At 34.7% G+C, this 16,979-nt stretch overlaps 1 protein-coding gene across 2 annotated transcripts; it reads right to left on the minus strand.

Annotated features, from left to right (window-relative positions):
• Nucleotides 1-545: 545 nt before the first annotated feature.
• thoc5 (THO complex 5) lies at nucleotides 546-16,754 on the minus strand. Of its 2 annotated transcripts, none has more exons than XM_071589831.1 (15): nucleotides 16,518-16,754; nucleotides 16,245-16,382; nucleotides 15,768-15,982; nucleotides 15,237-15,312; nucleotides 14,973-15,155; nucleotides 13,187-13,319; nucleotides 12,956-13,089; nucleotides 12,630-12,753; nucleotides 12,410-12,515; nucleotides 12,006-12,222; nucleotides 11,242-11,368; nucleotides 8,581-8,772; nucleotides 2,369-2,484; nucleotides 813-985; nucleotides 546-678 (listed from the first exon to the last, which is right to left on the minus strand). In XM_071589831.1, the coding sequence occupies exons 1-15, from the start codon at nucleotides 16,644-16,646 to the stop codon at nucleotides 612-614; spliced, it is 2,130 nt and encodes a 709-aa protein (XP_071445932.1). In that variant the 5' UTR covers nucleotides 16,647-16,754; the 3' UTR covers nucleotides 546-611. The 2 variants fall into 2 exon arrangements, with proteins under 2 accessions (XP_071445932.1, XP_071445930.1); XM_071589829.1 differs by having other exon boundaries at nucleotides 14,973-15,158.
• Nucleotides 16,755-16,979: the final 225 nt, after the last annotated feature.

Consider the following 16,979-nt stretch of genomic DNA (forward strand, 5'->3'; position numbering starts at 1 on the left):
TTCCTTTCTTTTTAACATTAATTTGTGGACTGTATTAAATAATTAGCCATAATTTCTGCACCATTATCATATTAAATTAGTTATCAAGATTTTCCAAAATAATTAGGGAAAATACACTTTCATAAAAGAGATCACTTAGTATTTTATTTCTTATGGTTTATTTTATGCTACTATGAAGCAATTATTCTTAGTTATTAATTATTCAGTCATACTTGCCCATTATTATATACATCCATAATAAATATGCAGCACTTCAGTTAAGAGGATTAAGATAAAGTGCATTTTACAGTCGGCAATGAGGAAAGTAATAACTTGGATTCATGCTAAGAATGCCTTCCCCCATGCATTGAGCAAGTTTTTAGACATGAACCCTTCCACAGAAAAGTGACTTCTTCCCAAGTGCCACCAAGTTTTGTAATTTCTATACAGTTTGCATCATGTCATCATAGAGAAACTCATGAATTTTCACAGAGCAGTACCGTAATCAGTAGAATATGCATAGATCAGTTGAGTGGTAGAATAAAAATATTAAATCCATATTTACAAAAAAAAATGTGATTTATTTATCTACCAATAGGATTACAAATTAAACATCCAAATGGGTCAGCATGTTAACGCTGTGAAAAGATTCCTCCTCCAATGGGAAGATACTTGTAAGGACGTGCTCGATTCCTCCCTCTGGAAGATAACATTTCATCAACATTATACAATAGTCAAAATGGCTCTCAGATGTGCATGATGATTAAATCATGAAGTGTGCATGAAATGTTTTATTGTTTATATCTGCGATGCGAGTGCTGACTGAAACTTACCTCACAGGTTTGAAGAAGACTTTATCACGAGGGAATTCATTAGGAGCAGATGCCTCTAAGTGAATGTCAAGACAAGAGATGAGCCGCAGGAACTGAGCTGCGAGAAGCCCCCAACCCCATCCACGCCCTTTAGCCAACTCTCTCCAATGAACATTTACTTCTGCTTCCATATCCTAAATACATAACAATATATATATAATTAAATGGGAGAAAATTGCCATATTTTATGGCCCATAAGATCCACCCTGCGGAAGTGCAAGAGATGCACCTTGATTTTTCAGATTAGAATTAACAAAAAATACATAAGAGCAGAAAGAAAGAGATCCGAGTATTTTGATGTTAACACTTAACCCTACTAACGCTACTTTTTTCACCCTATTCTGGTAACAATTTTCAAAAATTCGTATCTCACACCCATTATGACTATGAGTGTTCTATGGGGGCTCATTTTTTTTGTTTTTTACTGTAGAATCATGTGACACAAAGATTTTTTTTTTCCAAAGTTTATCAGATGAGAAAAAAATGTTTTTGATTGCTGGGAGATATCAACTGCTCTGGGTGTTTTTTCACCCACATCACTGCTCTAGCGTTAATACTAAGAAAATAGAATTGCTACATGAAAAAATGAAAACATGAAAAAATGAGCAACTTAAACAAAAAATGAGCAACTAAACGATGCCAATGATTATACATTTTAGAACCTCAGAAATATGACATCACTGGGCCAAAATCCTTTTAAGTTGCCTTGTTTCTGTGTTCTGAAATGTAAGTCACGCATTCACGTTTAAATACGATTCTGTCAATGCCAATACTTACAATCTCCTCTCTAAAGATCCCATAAGGTTATTATTATTTTAAATTATTATGTGATACTTAGTTTCTTTTATTATTTCGAAATTATCGAATATTGTATTAAAAGCAACCATAACCAACTACTTAAGGTTGAATTCTTCTAGACTCAGAGTTTATCAGGAAACATACATGTATAAAGGCATGCATATATTAGCATATGGGTAAAATCCCAATTAGTCCAATGTGTATTAAGTTTCACAGCAGCACACACAATGTGCCACATGTTATAAATTTAAGATTTATTGAGGAATTTTTATGGGAGTACTTTCAATGAAATATTAAAACTCTGTTGTTTACTAGTGACTCAAAACAGTGATATTATTGAAATTTGTATTCAAGGCAACCATATTCTATGCCTGACACGGGAAAAAATACTTAATAATAAGTATTTTTCCGGCAAATCAGCTAGCGTTTATAGGTTGAAGTTATACCCATATAACCCTGGTCTATAAGATGCAGTCTGATTTAAGAACACAATTTGGAGTAAAAAAGGGGATCTTTTGGATTGGGAAATATGGTATTCATTCTTGGGAGTCATTAATTTATACTCATCAGTGCAGCATTGTACAGGCAATTCAAATTTGGATAACTGAGACTTGTGTTAGAACAATTGGTGGAAATTTTCATACCATATCTGATGGCTCACACGGAATTACCACAGGGAGAATATTAATACTAGATAGCCAGAATTCTTGCTAACTCACTCGAATGGCATCATCATTGCTGCTATTATGTTCGCCATTCCAATGCAGGTTCAAAGAGAAAACAGCTGGAGAGCGAGGATAATCTGGCTTAACAGCAACTAAGGCTATTAACCGAGCTGAAATATGGACAAAAACAAGTAATTATTATTTCATTCCATTTAACCCTTAGATGCTCAAGGTGCTAATATATCGGATCTAGTTCTAAACTAGTTTAAAAATTGTTACATAAAGCAAATTAAGAATTAATCTATGTTAAACTGATTATGATACTTTTATTTGTTTATTTTTTTTAAATGGGAGATTTAAAAAAAAATTATATATATTTAAAATTTACAAAAGTATTTGCAAGTATTTTTCCTTATCCATCAGACGCAGCTAATTGGCCATCCAAAATTTTTTCTCTTCATATCTGTAGGTTTTGATATGCCTATGAATAGGATATGCTATCTTTTTCATTCTCCCTCGGTTGTTTTGCATGAACTGCCTGACAAACCCTTCTACCTCACTTTTTTCATTTGCAGCATGATATGCGAGATGAAATGCTAACTGAAATTTTCCATTCGACATCATTACACGCCACATGAACAAATAAGTGTCAATGAAAATCTTGTTCAAATGAAAAATAGAGCAAACTTATTGTAATATTTACCTAACAAGAAACATCATCAATGGGGGTCAAATTCTGGATGCTGTGTGATTCTGAGTCAAGGTATTGCCTAGCATTCATCACATACAGATGAGCCTAGTGTAAAACAGACAAAGCTGAATTACAAGTGCATGAATTGGGATATACTGTGGCAATGAAACTTTTGCAAAGAAGGAATTATTTTCAGAAGGGTTATCATGTGTTTGTTGACAATATCTTTAAGTGTGTTCCACTTGTTTGAAAACTTTTAAATCTCTTGGGACCTATACAACTGGCACTGTGAGAAAAAATAGGAAATTTCTTCCGGGAAATTTCAAAAAGAAATTTTATAGTAGGAAAGAATTTATACTGTCGGTTGGGACCTGTTCTTGCCGGTGGATTCCATGAAAAACGATCTCAAAAAGGGTCTTTTTTTATTCTAATGGCAAAACTGAAATAGATGAGGAAATAAAGGCTAAGGTACCTGGAAACCATAAATTTATGCTGAAACTAGAAATAATTTGCCATTATAATGAATTTATGGAGGGGATTGACACTTCTGATAGAGGGAAACCTCAGTGAAGGCTAGCATTCGTAATCAGTATCATTAAGTATTTGGGTTTCAATGAAAGACAATTCATCAAAAGTTGGAGTAAAAAAACTGGATGCAAAAAAAAGGCTAATTGTTGTGAATGCAGCTCTAAAAATAAAAGAAAAAGACTCAGAACTGTCTGCATTAGATGTAATAGAGGCTTACATGGGGAATGTTTGACCAAACACAAATGGTGACGGTGTGAAGAGCACTTTTTCATATTATGCATTATATCTGATGAGCAAATGGGAATGTTAGCGTCAAATTTGGATATGATCGAATTAAATATGTAATATTGTATAATAATGCTTCATTGTTCAATAAATGTACAGGTTGAAATAGTTACATGATTTGTCATAAAAATTGGGAGCTCCATCAAATATTTTTTGTACTAAATATTTTTTATAGAAATTACTTCTTATTTTGACATATCCAATAAATTTTTAATAGAAATTAAAGCAAGTTTTCCATTTTCAGTTAAAAGTTTAATATCCTTGACCTAACAACAAATTATTTGAAAAAAGTTTGTTATTTGCAAAAAGAAGGCATGAGCTTCCTGAGCTTGAAAATAAAAATGGCATGAGAGCTAATTTGGGTGTGGTATTTACAAGCACAAAACTATGTCCATATTGAGCAAACTGAAATGTGTCAAAATGAATAACCTTATTAAAAGAAAACTCAAGTCTTTAAATATATATCGGAGACGATGATAAAAAAAACCAGAGTAGTAAATTAATTTTGGGACTTCAATCTAAAATTAATATTTTATATATGTAGAACACTGGTCATCCATAGTTAATGCATCGCCAAGGAATGTAACTTACATATAAATGCTATGACTGTTTATAATACGTGGATTATGACATATCAGTTAAACTACATTGCTTCTTAAGATATATTCCATATAACCATTAAAATTAACAATACATAATAACTTAAACTTATCTATTGTGATGCATACTCCGGGATTGAAATTAGGAAATGTTTACTTGATGCTGCTTTATTGGCCTGTGCCAATTTCTTCTATGCTATTCTGTCCCAAGCTAAATCATTTGGCATCATTTTGATGGAGCAAAAAGTATTAGATAGGTAACTCAATCTAAAATGAAAATGCTACCATTGCATTCTATGTAGGTAATTCAATAAGTCCTTGGGAAAAAATAGAAAACAAATAATTATAGGTAGATTTTTTATTTTTAGACACTTTCTACTACACTTTTCCCAGCATTTCACTAAATTTTCAAGCAGCCCAAAAATTAGGAAATCAGAGGTTTCTCAAAAACAGGCATGTGTTGGCAATGACCTCCTTGTTCAATGTGATTTGTGTTCCACCCAGCCATTTTTTTCAAGTTTGGAAATAAAAAAACAATACTCGGGGTCAAATTTGGTAAGTGCTATGATAATTTGAACTTTAACTCTATCATTTCCACCATTAACTCTGCACAGAGGTGCGTCTGTGCATTGCCTTGATGAAAGAGAATTTTTTAATTTACCAAATGAGGACGTTTTTAGGATGTATTTCCTCAACTGGTGGAATCAATGCATAATACCCTCCCATTGATCATTTGTCCTTTTTGCAAGTAATCAACTAATATACTTTCACATGCATTACCAGAAACCATGGCCATCAACATGTCAGCCAATTTCACCATCTTCATCTTTTTTGGTGATCTGTCTTTAGAAACCCACTGTTTCGGCTGTTCCATTGTATTGGAGTGCAGCAGTGTATCCATGTTTCATCAATAGTTTTGTATCAACACGCAAACTTTCAGGATTGTGATGGAAAAGCACCAAATCAGCTTTGAAATCAATCACATAATTGTGTTTAATCTTCACTGAGAACAAATGCGGCAACCATCCATTAATTTTTTTCACACCCAATTTTTCAAGCAAAATTAAATATCACTGTAATTTGTGATATACCAGTGGTCTCAACTATTTTGTGAACTTTGATTGCTCGATCACTTTGAACCATATTGTACAGTCTGTCAATCATAGCAGAGGAAGTCAACTCTACTTGATATCCTGAATGATGTCCATCATTTGTGAATACATGGCCATGCTTAAGCTCATTTAACCAAATTAAACAGTCACCAACACAGAAGCGGATGTGCCATGAACTTAATCAAACTCAGCCTGGATCTCTTACTGTGTTAAACCTATTAAACTGAAGTGATTAATCACTGCATGAACCTCATTTTTTTCTATTTTTCTAACTAAAAGTTTGTTGCATCAATCAAATATGAAAATGAAACCACGGGACACACATGGCTGGAAATTTAACAGCAGTCTATTGTGAGATGAGGTTTATAAAATAATACGAGGGTCATCCGGAAAGTAGTACCCGTTCGTGCCGCATGAAGTGCTGACGACGCGAGTAGCCGCTGGACGAGGTCAGATAGCTTCAGTGGCTTGTCTGCCTTCTCTGAGCCAAGTTGCGTGACGCTAGCATTGCCTGTGTTGTTTCTGTGATTGTTTACAATGTTTAAAAAAATTGAGAACGCCGCCAGTTGTGAAGTGAGGGCAGTGATTAAATTCCTCAATGCAAGAAACGTTCGCCCATGTGATATTCATCGCCAATTAAAGGAGGTGTATGGAGACAATGTAATGGACGAGTCGTCTGTTCGGCGGTGGTGTCGCAACTTCAACATGGGGAGGGGGAACACACACGACGATGAGCGTTCGGGGAGACCGTCTGTCATTACAGACCAACTGGTGAGCTCAGTTGACGAATTCGTGAGGAACGATCGGCGCGTCACAATTGATGACATCTGTGAGCATTTTCCCAATGTTTCTCGAACAATTGTTCATGAAATTGTTAAACACCATCTGCATTATGCAAAAATTTGTGCAAGATGGGTCCCTCGCGTATCTCAATGAGCTGGCGGCGAAGGACTATGCAGCAGGAATACAGAAACTTGTCACACGTTATGACAAATGCCTTAATTTGCTTGGAGATTATGTTGAGAAGTAGTTTAAAGTATCCTCTTTCAAATAAAATTTTTTATGTTTGTTAATATTTACTTTTGTGTCTTTATTTCACGAACGGGTACTACTTTCCGGATGACCCTCGTAGTATATCTTTTATGATACTACAAGCACCATTTATTGGACTTCATAAGGACTTATTGAAGGACCCATACTACCTTGATCAAAAAGTTCCCGGAATAACCACCGTGTGGCGCTCCCATCGTTCCGATTTGAGTTCTGTTTTTTTTGTTAAATTGGTACATCTGTTGTTGATATTCCCTTTAAATCTTAGTGTCATAACTTGACATTTGCAAAAGTTACGTAGCCAAGAGTACATCTATCTCTGTGTGTGTTGGCGATTTTTTACAATTTCAGAAATGGATTTAAATTTGCAACAACGAACTTGTATTAAATTTTGCGTAAAAAACGGATTTAGTGGCGCACGGACGTTGGAAATGTTGGAAAAGTGTTTCGGCAACGATTCTCTAAAAAAAACGGTCGTTTACCAGTGGCACGAGCGGTTCAGAAGTGGTCGTGAGTCAATCGAAGATGATGAACGCAGTGGCAGACCATCGACATCGAAAGTCGGTGAAAAAATTGATAAAGTAAAAGAAATGTTGGTCAATAACCGCAAATTAACCATCAGAGAAATAGCGGAGGACTTGAACATTGCCTATGGATCCGCCCAAGACATTGTGGTTAATGATTTGGGTTTCCGTCGTGTAGCAGCAAAGTTGGTGCCGAAAGACCTCAATTTCATGCAAAAAAGAGACCGTGTTGACGTCGCAAAAGACATGATTTGCGAGGCTGAATTCGATCCCACATTCATCAAAAGGATCATTACTGGAGACGAGACGTGGGTTTATGAGTACGACACGCAAATCCAGACATCAGGCAAGTGAATGGCGTTCACCAAATGAGCCGAGACCAAAAAAACCACGTCGTTTTCAGTCAAAAAAGAAGGCAATGCTGACGGTTTTCATGGATTACAACGGTGTAGTGCATCATGAATTTTTGCCAGAAGGCCAGACAGTAAACAAAGAGTATTATTTGGGCGTTATGAGACGTTTGCGTGAAGCAATTCGCCGAAAGAGACCAGAAATGTGGGCAGAAAACTCGTGGATTTTGCACCATGATAACGCACCGTCGCACAGTGCTATCATTATTCGTAATTTTTTGACGAAAAATGCAACAAATACCATCCAACAGCCACCGAATTCACCTGATTTGGCTCCCTGTGACTTCTTTCTGTTCAATCGAGTTAAAAAACCATTACGGGGAACGCGTTTTAGCAGCCGAGAGGAAGTAATGGAAAAATCGCAGGAAGCACTGATGGACATACCGAAAACCGACCGTAACTTTTGCAAATGTCAAGTTATGACAATAAGATTTAAAGGGAATATCAACAACAGATGTACCAATTTAACAAAAAAAAACAGAACTCAAATCGGAACGATGGGAGCGCCACACGGTGGTTATTCCGGGAACTTTTTGATCAAGGTAGTATATCCGTAATAATACTGCTGAGCTAAAGTTATGCTCGTTACATGTCAGGTTGTTATGCAGATAGCCATATAATCAACCTTGAGTCTTAACAAGATTATATAATTGTTTCTAATTTAATGAGTGACAAGAGAAATATGGTGACTATCGGTTTGTAAAGCTTTGGAAGATCAAGGAATTTGTTTTATTTCTTTCGTACCATACAAGAAGGGTCACAGATGACCCTCATACATTCAGGGCATGATGCTGGGATAATGGGACCCACTTCAAAATGTATTTCATCAAATTTTCAAATCTCAACCACCAGATTGACTGAACAACTCTCTTTACTCCTTCTACACCATCATTTAAATTATGCCTGCTCTGATGGGTCACATCAGATATATCAGAGACTAAAAAAATTGTTAGTGTATACATATTTCCATGAAAATGTTAGATTACCAAGCCTCATTAAAGACATGCAATCAGTCTAATACAAAAAGCTAGCTATTCACCCATCTGCTATTTAGTCTTTCACCTTACCTGTCCCACGGTTAATGACAGCTCTGTACAAATTGTCTGCTCTCGTAACTGCTCCCGCCTGAACCAATCTTTGCGTTGTGCTTGCTACTTTGTAGTCATCCCATGTAGCTATGTGCCATGAAGCCAGCTCAGCTCCAAATTTAGTGGCAAACATGTTACGTAGTGCAGGGAGCACTGGTATACCTCCTGCTTCTGTAAATTGAAGTGCTCTGTTTAAGAATAGTTTCAATCCTGACATTCTATTTACCATGACTATTGCATCCAAATATTGCCAAATAACTTTATTTTACTTTGTGAAAGGCATTTTAGTGAATTATTCAAGGACAAAATGATAGTAAAAACACTTCAATAGTCAAGTCAATACAAAACGATGCGAAATCTATAAAAAACCAAACAAATAATCTAGTTGCATGCGAAGTAATTTGTTTGATTTAACAAATAGAAAATATTCCATCTTTCTCTAAATACTTTAAAATAGATACAGCCCCGATAGGATTTACAATATTTTCTTTCGTGCATTGGGAATCGAATTTACCCGGATATTCAATACCTAAAGGCCAGGGAAAAAATACATAGAAATTTATTTTTATTTCAGATACCCTTGTAATTCAAAAATATATTTTACTATTGAATTTGTCCTTGAAAATAAATCAAAATATACATTGCATTCTCCGCTTTTCTTGTTATGACTTAAGTACAAAATTTTTCAATATTCATGATATCCTGAAAATGCCTTATTATCGAAAGATATTACAGCCCTTAATGAAAGAATGAGTGGGAAAATCAATATTTAGTCTTTCAAGAATGAATTGGAGCTTCACTCAGTATCTAATATAATCTCCAAAATAAAATGGTTTCTGGATATAATCATAACTTTGGAATTGCTGATCTTCCTTTGAGCCACTGGTGACAAATAATCGGGGAAAAAATAAATGCAACTATCAAATTTAATTCTTAAAACTACAACTCTTAAAAGTTACCATGCCATCTATATACAGCAAAAAGTACTAGTAGTTTCAAAATGCATTGCATCTGAGATATTAAAGAATATGCTAGTGGCTGGCATTTTTAAAGAAATTAGCATAATGACACAAACTATTGGCACGTCACCAAGTTCCAAAAATTCTAATATTAACTAAGTTGATTTCAAAAAATAACAGTCTTAGTAGCCTTCCAATTCTGCTAAACCCCAAAGGGTCTTGGCATAACTATGATATTTCTTGACAGTCACAAAGTATGTTCATTACCAACTTCAGAACAAAACACATAAACTACAATTGATTTTTATCCATACATATTTGTGGGAAACGGACAAACAAGCATTAACATTATTTGCTTTCAAGAAATTTTCAAATGAAGTCCTATGCACCAAAAAGTTTTATAGGCCACAGGAAATGGACAAAATGGTAATTAACTGATTTTCTCTCTATGAGAAAAATTATTGCTCCAAAGACTCCAGTCACAGCTAATTGAAATTAATTTCTGGCAACTCTCTGGGCAGCATGAAAAGATTTCTCTGTTCCTTACATACACATAACTGATGTTCTTAAACAAAAAGCATCCGAAAACTTCGAAAGTCATACTGTAAAACAGACAAATCATAAAGCTCAACATACATAAAAATCAAGACATTATCAAGAAAATATACACAAACACTTAAATTTTAAAAATTACAGTGTTGCTAAGAAGTTTCAAATTATCATTTTAAATTAGGAATGGGATGCTTTGAACACAGGAAGACTCCGTGAAAATCGAATTTATTTCATAATTACGTGATTTCAATTTCAATATTGAGGAAAAATTTTGAGAAAATTCAAGCTGTTAGTTTAGAAAAAGCAACAAAATAAAAAACTGGTGAAGAGATAAATTCAGATTCATTTCCTTCACGAAATTCACACGAAAAAACATGGTATAAAGAAAATATTAAAAAATATAAATCCCCCTCTCTTTTCAAAGAATTTTTCCCCTTTTGTCTTTGTTAGTTCCATTGCTCGAGATAAGATGAAATTCTGTTCTAATTCATTTAAAAACAGCTATTGCACTTTCTTTCAAGAACAATCATGCAGTTTACTATCAAATGTTAGATTTGTACTAATGTTATTTTTACATGAGTTACCATGAAAAGTGAAAGCAGAAATGATGCAACATATTAAATATTAGTGAAGAATTAGAAAAATTTTCATGTAATATTAAAGGAGTCTCCGGTATGGAAAACATTAAATATTTGCCCCTGGAAGTTTTTCCCATCTTTTTGGTAACAATCTATCCCCATGCAACAAAAAAATGTCCACATCTCAGGAAAAAAAGTTTATTCAAACAAATCAAATTATACAAAAGGTAAATAAAATGATTGGCTAGACAGCCACAAATAAGACTTGAATTATGTGTTTAAGAACATAAAAGTTACAGGTAAAATATTTCATGAAAATAATATGGCACAACTTGCTAAAATTAGCTTAAGATATCTTATATTTTTAGAATGGACAACAGTCTTTACTTACGTGCTGTTCATCAACATTTATGTGCCAATTTCGTGTGTGTACTAATAAAGCCAAGAATGAAAATGTTTCAAGTTTATGGCATTATTTGCATTTAAAAAACAAAATGGAAGAAATACAATATTACTATTCATTTTTTATCTTTACTAATCACGCTGCTCACCAAATGCTTGAACCTGACGGCACAAAGCCAAACGTGCTTTCAAACGGTGGCGGATTGCTTTCACAACACTTTCCATACTGGCTTGGCTCACTTCTGGACATGCCACTTCTTCATTTCCAACTGCTCCCTAAGAATAAGTAGATGGACAGGTATATTAAATTCAGCAAATAATACCAAATAAATAGCACAATTCAGAGGTGTTTTCACACCATTTGGCTTTAGTAATGAATTCAAACTACTAACTCTGGCCAATGGATATGATTTATCTACACTTCCTAATGATTTAAACCTGCATATAAGTTACCATGAAGATAAAAAATTTAATATCTCATGGCCCCTTATTTTTCTCTGCATCAACTTTCCCTCCCTTCTTTGAATTTTACCACTAAACTTTCTCTCCTTCCCTAACAATCTGAGAGCTATTTTGTTCGTTGCCAGTATATTTTATTTGTGGGAGACTAAGTATGTGAGAAATACAGGGACTTGATTTGCAGCTTTCAGGAAATGAGTCCTGGATCTTCATGAAATTGCAGTTGAAATGTACACTCACTAGGCCGACTATTCTGACCAATGAATTTATCACCCTGCATGTGCTTAGCTTGAGGAGAGCTTCAACCTCACCTTCCAAAAACCAAACTTTGGGTTGCTTAAAGGGATTTATATTTGCAATTGCAATTGCTATAACCCAAAAAATGAAATTCATTGAAAACTGGGAAGAGCAGAGAATGCAATGTGTGCTGAGATTTATTTAATGTGTCACATACCCGAGATTCACCTCCTACATCTGGACGAGAGGCCATGAAATCAAGTCCTGCCAACCTCTGAGCCCAAATATAAGGAATACCAAGCAGGGGAATGTAGGCCTTAAAATGATCTAAACCAACATTTGAAAGCTGGTAGTGGTTGGCCACATTTGGGCTTTCACTGCCATCATCTCCATGAAACAGTTCTGACAGAATGTTCTGAGATGCAATGAGATCACTGAAAAATGAATTAAGACACAAAGTAATTTATTATACAAACTTAAGTAATGCAATTGACTTCTGAAATGAATGGTTCTTTTTAAACCCACATTGACTAACATCTAGGTTATCAAAACACAGACCACAAATTTATCACAAGGATGGCACAATTAGTTTTCTAAAATAATAAATACATAACTACTAACTTGGCAGAAATTCCATGAAAACCCTGCAAGAATCCAACTACTGGCTTCACTGTGACCACTCGAAGATTAATCAAATAGTGGAAGGTAATGACTATATGATTATTATCTGGAAAATGAAAAATGAAGTCACAAATAAAAAAAATTTAAGCTTAAAATTTCTAACAAATTGTACCATCAACTGGCTTCAGCGAGAAGCAAAACCAAACCACAATCATCATACCAGGCAATTTTATTTGTATCTCGACGTACAGAGGATGACTCAGCAGCAGTCTTTTCTTCCGTTCTTCTAACCTATCTTGCCTCGACATTTTGCGATTGTGTCTTTTCTGTCTATCTCCAATATCCTATTTAAATATAGAGCAAAAATTAATTTCCTTCTTAATTGGGAAGCCATAGACATCAAATCCTTAGAATGACATATATCAATTCATTAAAGAGACAAAAATGGTTACAATAAAATCTAGTGAACCTTTCATGATCACAACTAAAGTTATTCTTTAAATTATATGAACTGCGAATTGCCAAAACTTAAGAATTTTCACCCACCTCAGGAGCTTCCAATTCTGGATCGGAATCTGAATCATCATTATTTTCTAAGTCATTCGACCCAGTGGCCATAGAATGCTGCAGCCGAACAGCTTCTTCCTCATCCCCACCGACAATTACTGTCATCAACTTATCTGGACAGGGAAAGATTATTACAAATATGCTGGAGAACTTCCTCTTAAGAATATCTTAATTTTTTAAAAACTAATGCCATTGAAAAAATTAACTTACCGCATGCTTCTCTGTAAGCATCTGCTTGTACATACAATATGTAGAGTGGCCTGGGCAATAGATATGCCACTTGATGTTGTTTCCGGACTTTATCTAATGGTAGCCCAAGATAATCTTGAAGGGGTTGGGTAACCTATGATGTATGTAGAGGAGTACATTAGTTCTTCTTATTCATATAGATACTTTGAATAGTTATTGTGACCATCCCTGGCATTGATTAATAGATAAAGGTGCACACCTCGCAGAGGTGAGCAGCTACATGCCTGTAGGCATAACATATATTTTCAGTGTGCATATGAAAATAAATCTTATTTTCAGAAGCGTACATTTATAATAAGCCATGGCTTCTTCTATTAATTTTGTGACTATCTGCACAGCATCAAGTATGATGAGCAAAACAAAATCAGTTTCATTCCAGAAAGGACCATGCCTATTTACTGGCACAACACTGACAAAGGACAAAAATACTCAAAATATAGGTTTTTATATTGATTTGTCATTGGTATGACATGAATGTGGATTCCACAACTTAATTGGCAAAAAAGAGGAAGGTTTAGCATGAATACCATTCCTGCTTCTTTCTACTAATATTGTCTACCCTGAACTTTACACAGCTCATTGAAGCATTCTTGAGATTACTTGGAGTGCAAACACTGGATATGAAGGAGATGACAATTATGAACAATCCTATTTCTGATATTGCCACCAAAAACAATACTGGCATCCTGAGTTATACCTTATTAACCATTATGAAGGTAACCACAACATTAAGTCAAACCCTTGGTTTTTCAATATAAAAAATAAAAGAATAAAATTTTTTACCAATTATTCTTTCCTTGTTGCCCATAACAAAATCAATGAATTCACCATCCTGCAATACTTCTTTACACCTACTTCTGATAAGTAGATAAACCAGTGACCACAGTAATCAACCAAAAGGTTGTTTGGATAAGTGCTCACGTAGTACTAAACCCTAGTGCAATAATGGCAAACCTATGGCATGAGTGCTCAAAGCAGTATGCTGAGCAATTATATTGGCACATCAGAGCTGGGAGGGTTCTAGGGGAAGTTCCATGGTGAGATTAAGGGGTCAAAATAGCAAATATGAATAATTGACCCAACTACAGATGGGAGACAAAGTAGAGTACCATATACATAAATGGCCTCAGAGCAATCCCTTTGACTTCGAGCCTTCAAATATTTCCTGTAACATGCACTTTACTTTCAATCACATCAAAGCATACTTAACATTTTTCTCATACGCCACACATCTGACATAGCAAGACTAGTAGATTGTCTGCATTTTTCAGAATATGTCCATTGCTTCCATAAAAACATTGGAGCGCTTTCATTGAAATTCGTTATTAAAATTTATTTTTCCTTTTAATGTGCGAGTTTCCTTTGGAGATAATTGATCCATTTTTCTCTTAAATCGAGTAGAATCAACAACATTCATTCCAAATATAACTTTATTCCTCTAAAAAAGGGAATTTTACATCCCAAGAGGAATTTCTAATAAATGCCCGCCAGAGAAAAAAAGCTATTTTAAAACATGTTAACTTCAGAACAAATAATAGTGAATTCCATTAAAACTTTCATGTTTTTTATTATAAAAACATCATATATACTTCTTAAAGACAAAAATAATAGAAACCTCTGCCTCACACGATGAGTTGGCACGTTAGTCAAGAGTATACTCTTATTTCATAAACTTTGATTCTCAATTGACAAAAGGTTCACCTTTATATTTCAATTATGATATACTATTGCATTCTAAATTCCTTACCTCAAGAATATTGTTAAGGCGAGGAGTTATATTCTCCATCCTCTCTCTTTTGCTCTGAATTTCTGCAGCAACCTTTTCTTTAGCTTCCTGCAGTTGTTGACATTGATCAGCAAGTTGCTTTCTCTGCAGTAGCTCCCATTCCAAACGTGCTAACTTTAACTGATGCGGATCAGACTTTGAAATCTCCTACAATAAATAAGAATAAATCAAGCTCGTGATGGGGAAGTAAAAAAAAAAGTTGAACAATTAGGCGATTATACTAACTGGTCTCGATATGTGCTCTGGGGCTTCCTTGAAAAACTCTTCAACAGGAACAAGGTCAATTTCTTCATCCTTGGATCTATGAATCAGAAAGTCAACATAAATACCACTTTAAGAGGCATGGAACATAAAAAAGTTCCAAAGTTAAAAAAGTGAAAATCGGCATTAAAACTAACTTACTATTTTCTCAGTATATACCATTTCATATAAATTCATCTTAAGTATTAAGTTGAATTTTTCCCATTGCAAAACTTTCAGTGAAAAATGGTTAATAATTATTTTTCAAAGTTTTCATAACATAAGTATATTGTGAATGTAGAAGTTACTAAGTTTAAACATTTGTATGCATGATACTAATTGAGTAATAGGCAGGAGTAAACTAAAAACGCCTACAAGCATTAACTAGCTATTTAGAGCAATAACGAGTGAAAGATGTGAGCAATATTATTAATAACCTTAAAATTGTTATTTGCTTCTGATATTGTCAAGGGATGTGATCAATACTAGAGAGATGGAAAATATAACTAATCTTACTTAAACTCCAAACACTTTGTCACTTCTTTCTTCAGATGCAGCTTTTCATACAGAAGATTTTGCAGTTGCAAATGATAGCTATCTACTTGTTGTTTTTCTTTGTTAAGTATATCCCTCGACTTCTTCGTGCGGAATTTCTCTAGGCGATTAAGTTTCTTTAAAAATACAAACAGTAGGGACGTTGCCGTTCTCTTTTCAGCGATCTCCGCCTGGGCCTGAAGACAAAATAGTACAAAAACATTAAAACCTAATATACATATCACGGATTGTAATAATAAATACGTTTTCCTGAAAATCACAACATTTCATCTGCATTCGTTTGCTAGTTTTTAACAATGCACAAATATCAACGTTGACTTTTGGAGAGAACTTGTTTTTTGTTCTGCGTGCCATGGGTTTCTTGGATTATTCCATAATACACAGAATATATAATTTAAGAATGGCATTAACTTACTGATGACCGATTCCCCCACTGACCTGTTCGGTATTTTTCTTTTTGAGTTCAGCTACTTCATGCATAGCCTTCCTAATTTCGTCGCAGGTATTTTTAAATAAAAGAACATCATTTTCTGGGTCCCTAAGGCATGCCTCGTCTTCCTCAAATTCCATTACATTCTGCAACAAAATGAAATATGACAAAAATCTAACAATCGCAAAACCCTAAGAAAGTAATAACGTAGTCGTAACAAACATTAAGACGTGAATTAGGACAAACAAAATGCAAACATTCACTAAGAAGCATAATCACACCTTATAAACATCTCCTTCTGGGATTTTGGCTATTGCTAACGTTGAGCTGGCGGGAGCTGTGGTCGTTTTTCGGCGTTTCTTTATCGTCACCTCTCTGACTTCTCTGTCACTCACACTCTCTTTAACCATGGTTAATGCTGTATCTTTTCTTCGAATTTTAAAACCGAATTTAACTGAATAATGGCACTTTACATTTCATCAGACTTGCCCACGAACGCCAGCAACAACAATAACCGGCAACTGCAATTAATCGAATAGCAGAAATCGAATTTCATACGACTTGATATCTCGATATATAGTAGAAGACTATCGTAGGTATGTTTGGCGCGTACTTGGAAATTAAAGGAAAGTAAGGAAGACGGCATATGTCTGTGATGACCCCATGTTTAAGACATGAGACATCACAGAATGCATTTGGGAAGGAGAGTCAGCTCAATGTGGATCATAAGTCACTTTATCTAT

The sequence above is a fragment of the Hetaerina americana genome, unplaced genomic scaffold, assembly GCF_022747635.1.
Source record: "Hetaerina americana unplaced genomic scaffold, ioHetAmer1.1.p SCAF_4, whole genome shotgun sequence".
In the NCBI taxonomy this organism is placed as follows: domain Eukaryota; kingdom Metazoa; phylum Arthropoda; class Insecta; order Odonata; family Calopterygidae; genus Hetaerina; species Hetaerina americana.

Coding starts and splice junctions, on each gene's coding strand:
- thoc5 (XM_071589829.1), bottom strand. CDS start 16,646: ATGGTTAAAGAGAGTGTGAGTGACAGAGAAGTCAGAGAGGTGACGATA. Junction 15,983..16,244: donor AAAAGAAAAATACCGAACAG/GTCAGTGGGGGA, acceptor TTTTGTCTTCAG/GCCCAGGCGGAGATCGCTGA. Junction 12,754..12,955: donor CAGAATTGGAAGCTCCTGAG/GTGGGTGAAAAT, acceptor ATATTTAAATAG/GATATTGGAGATAGACAGAA.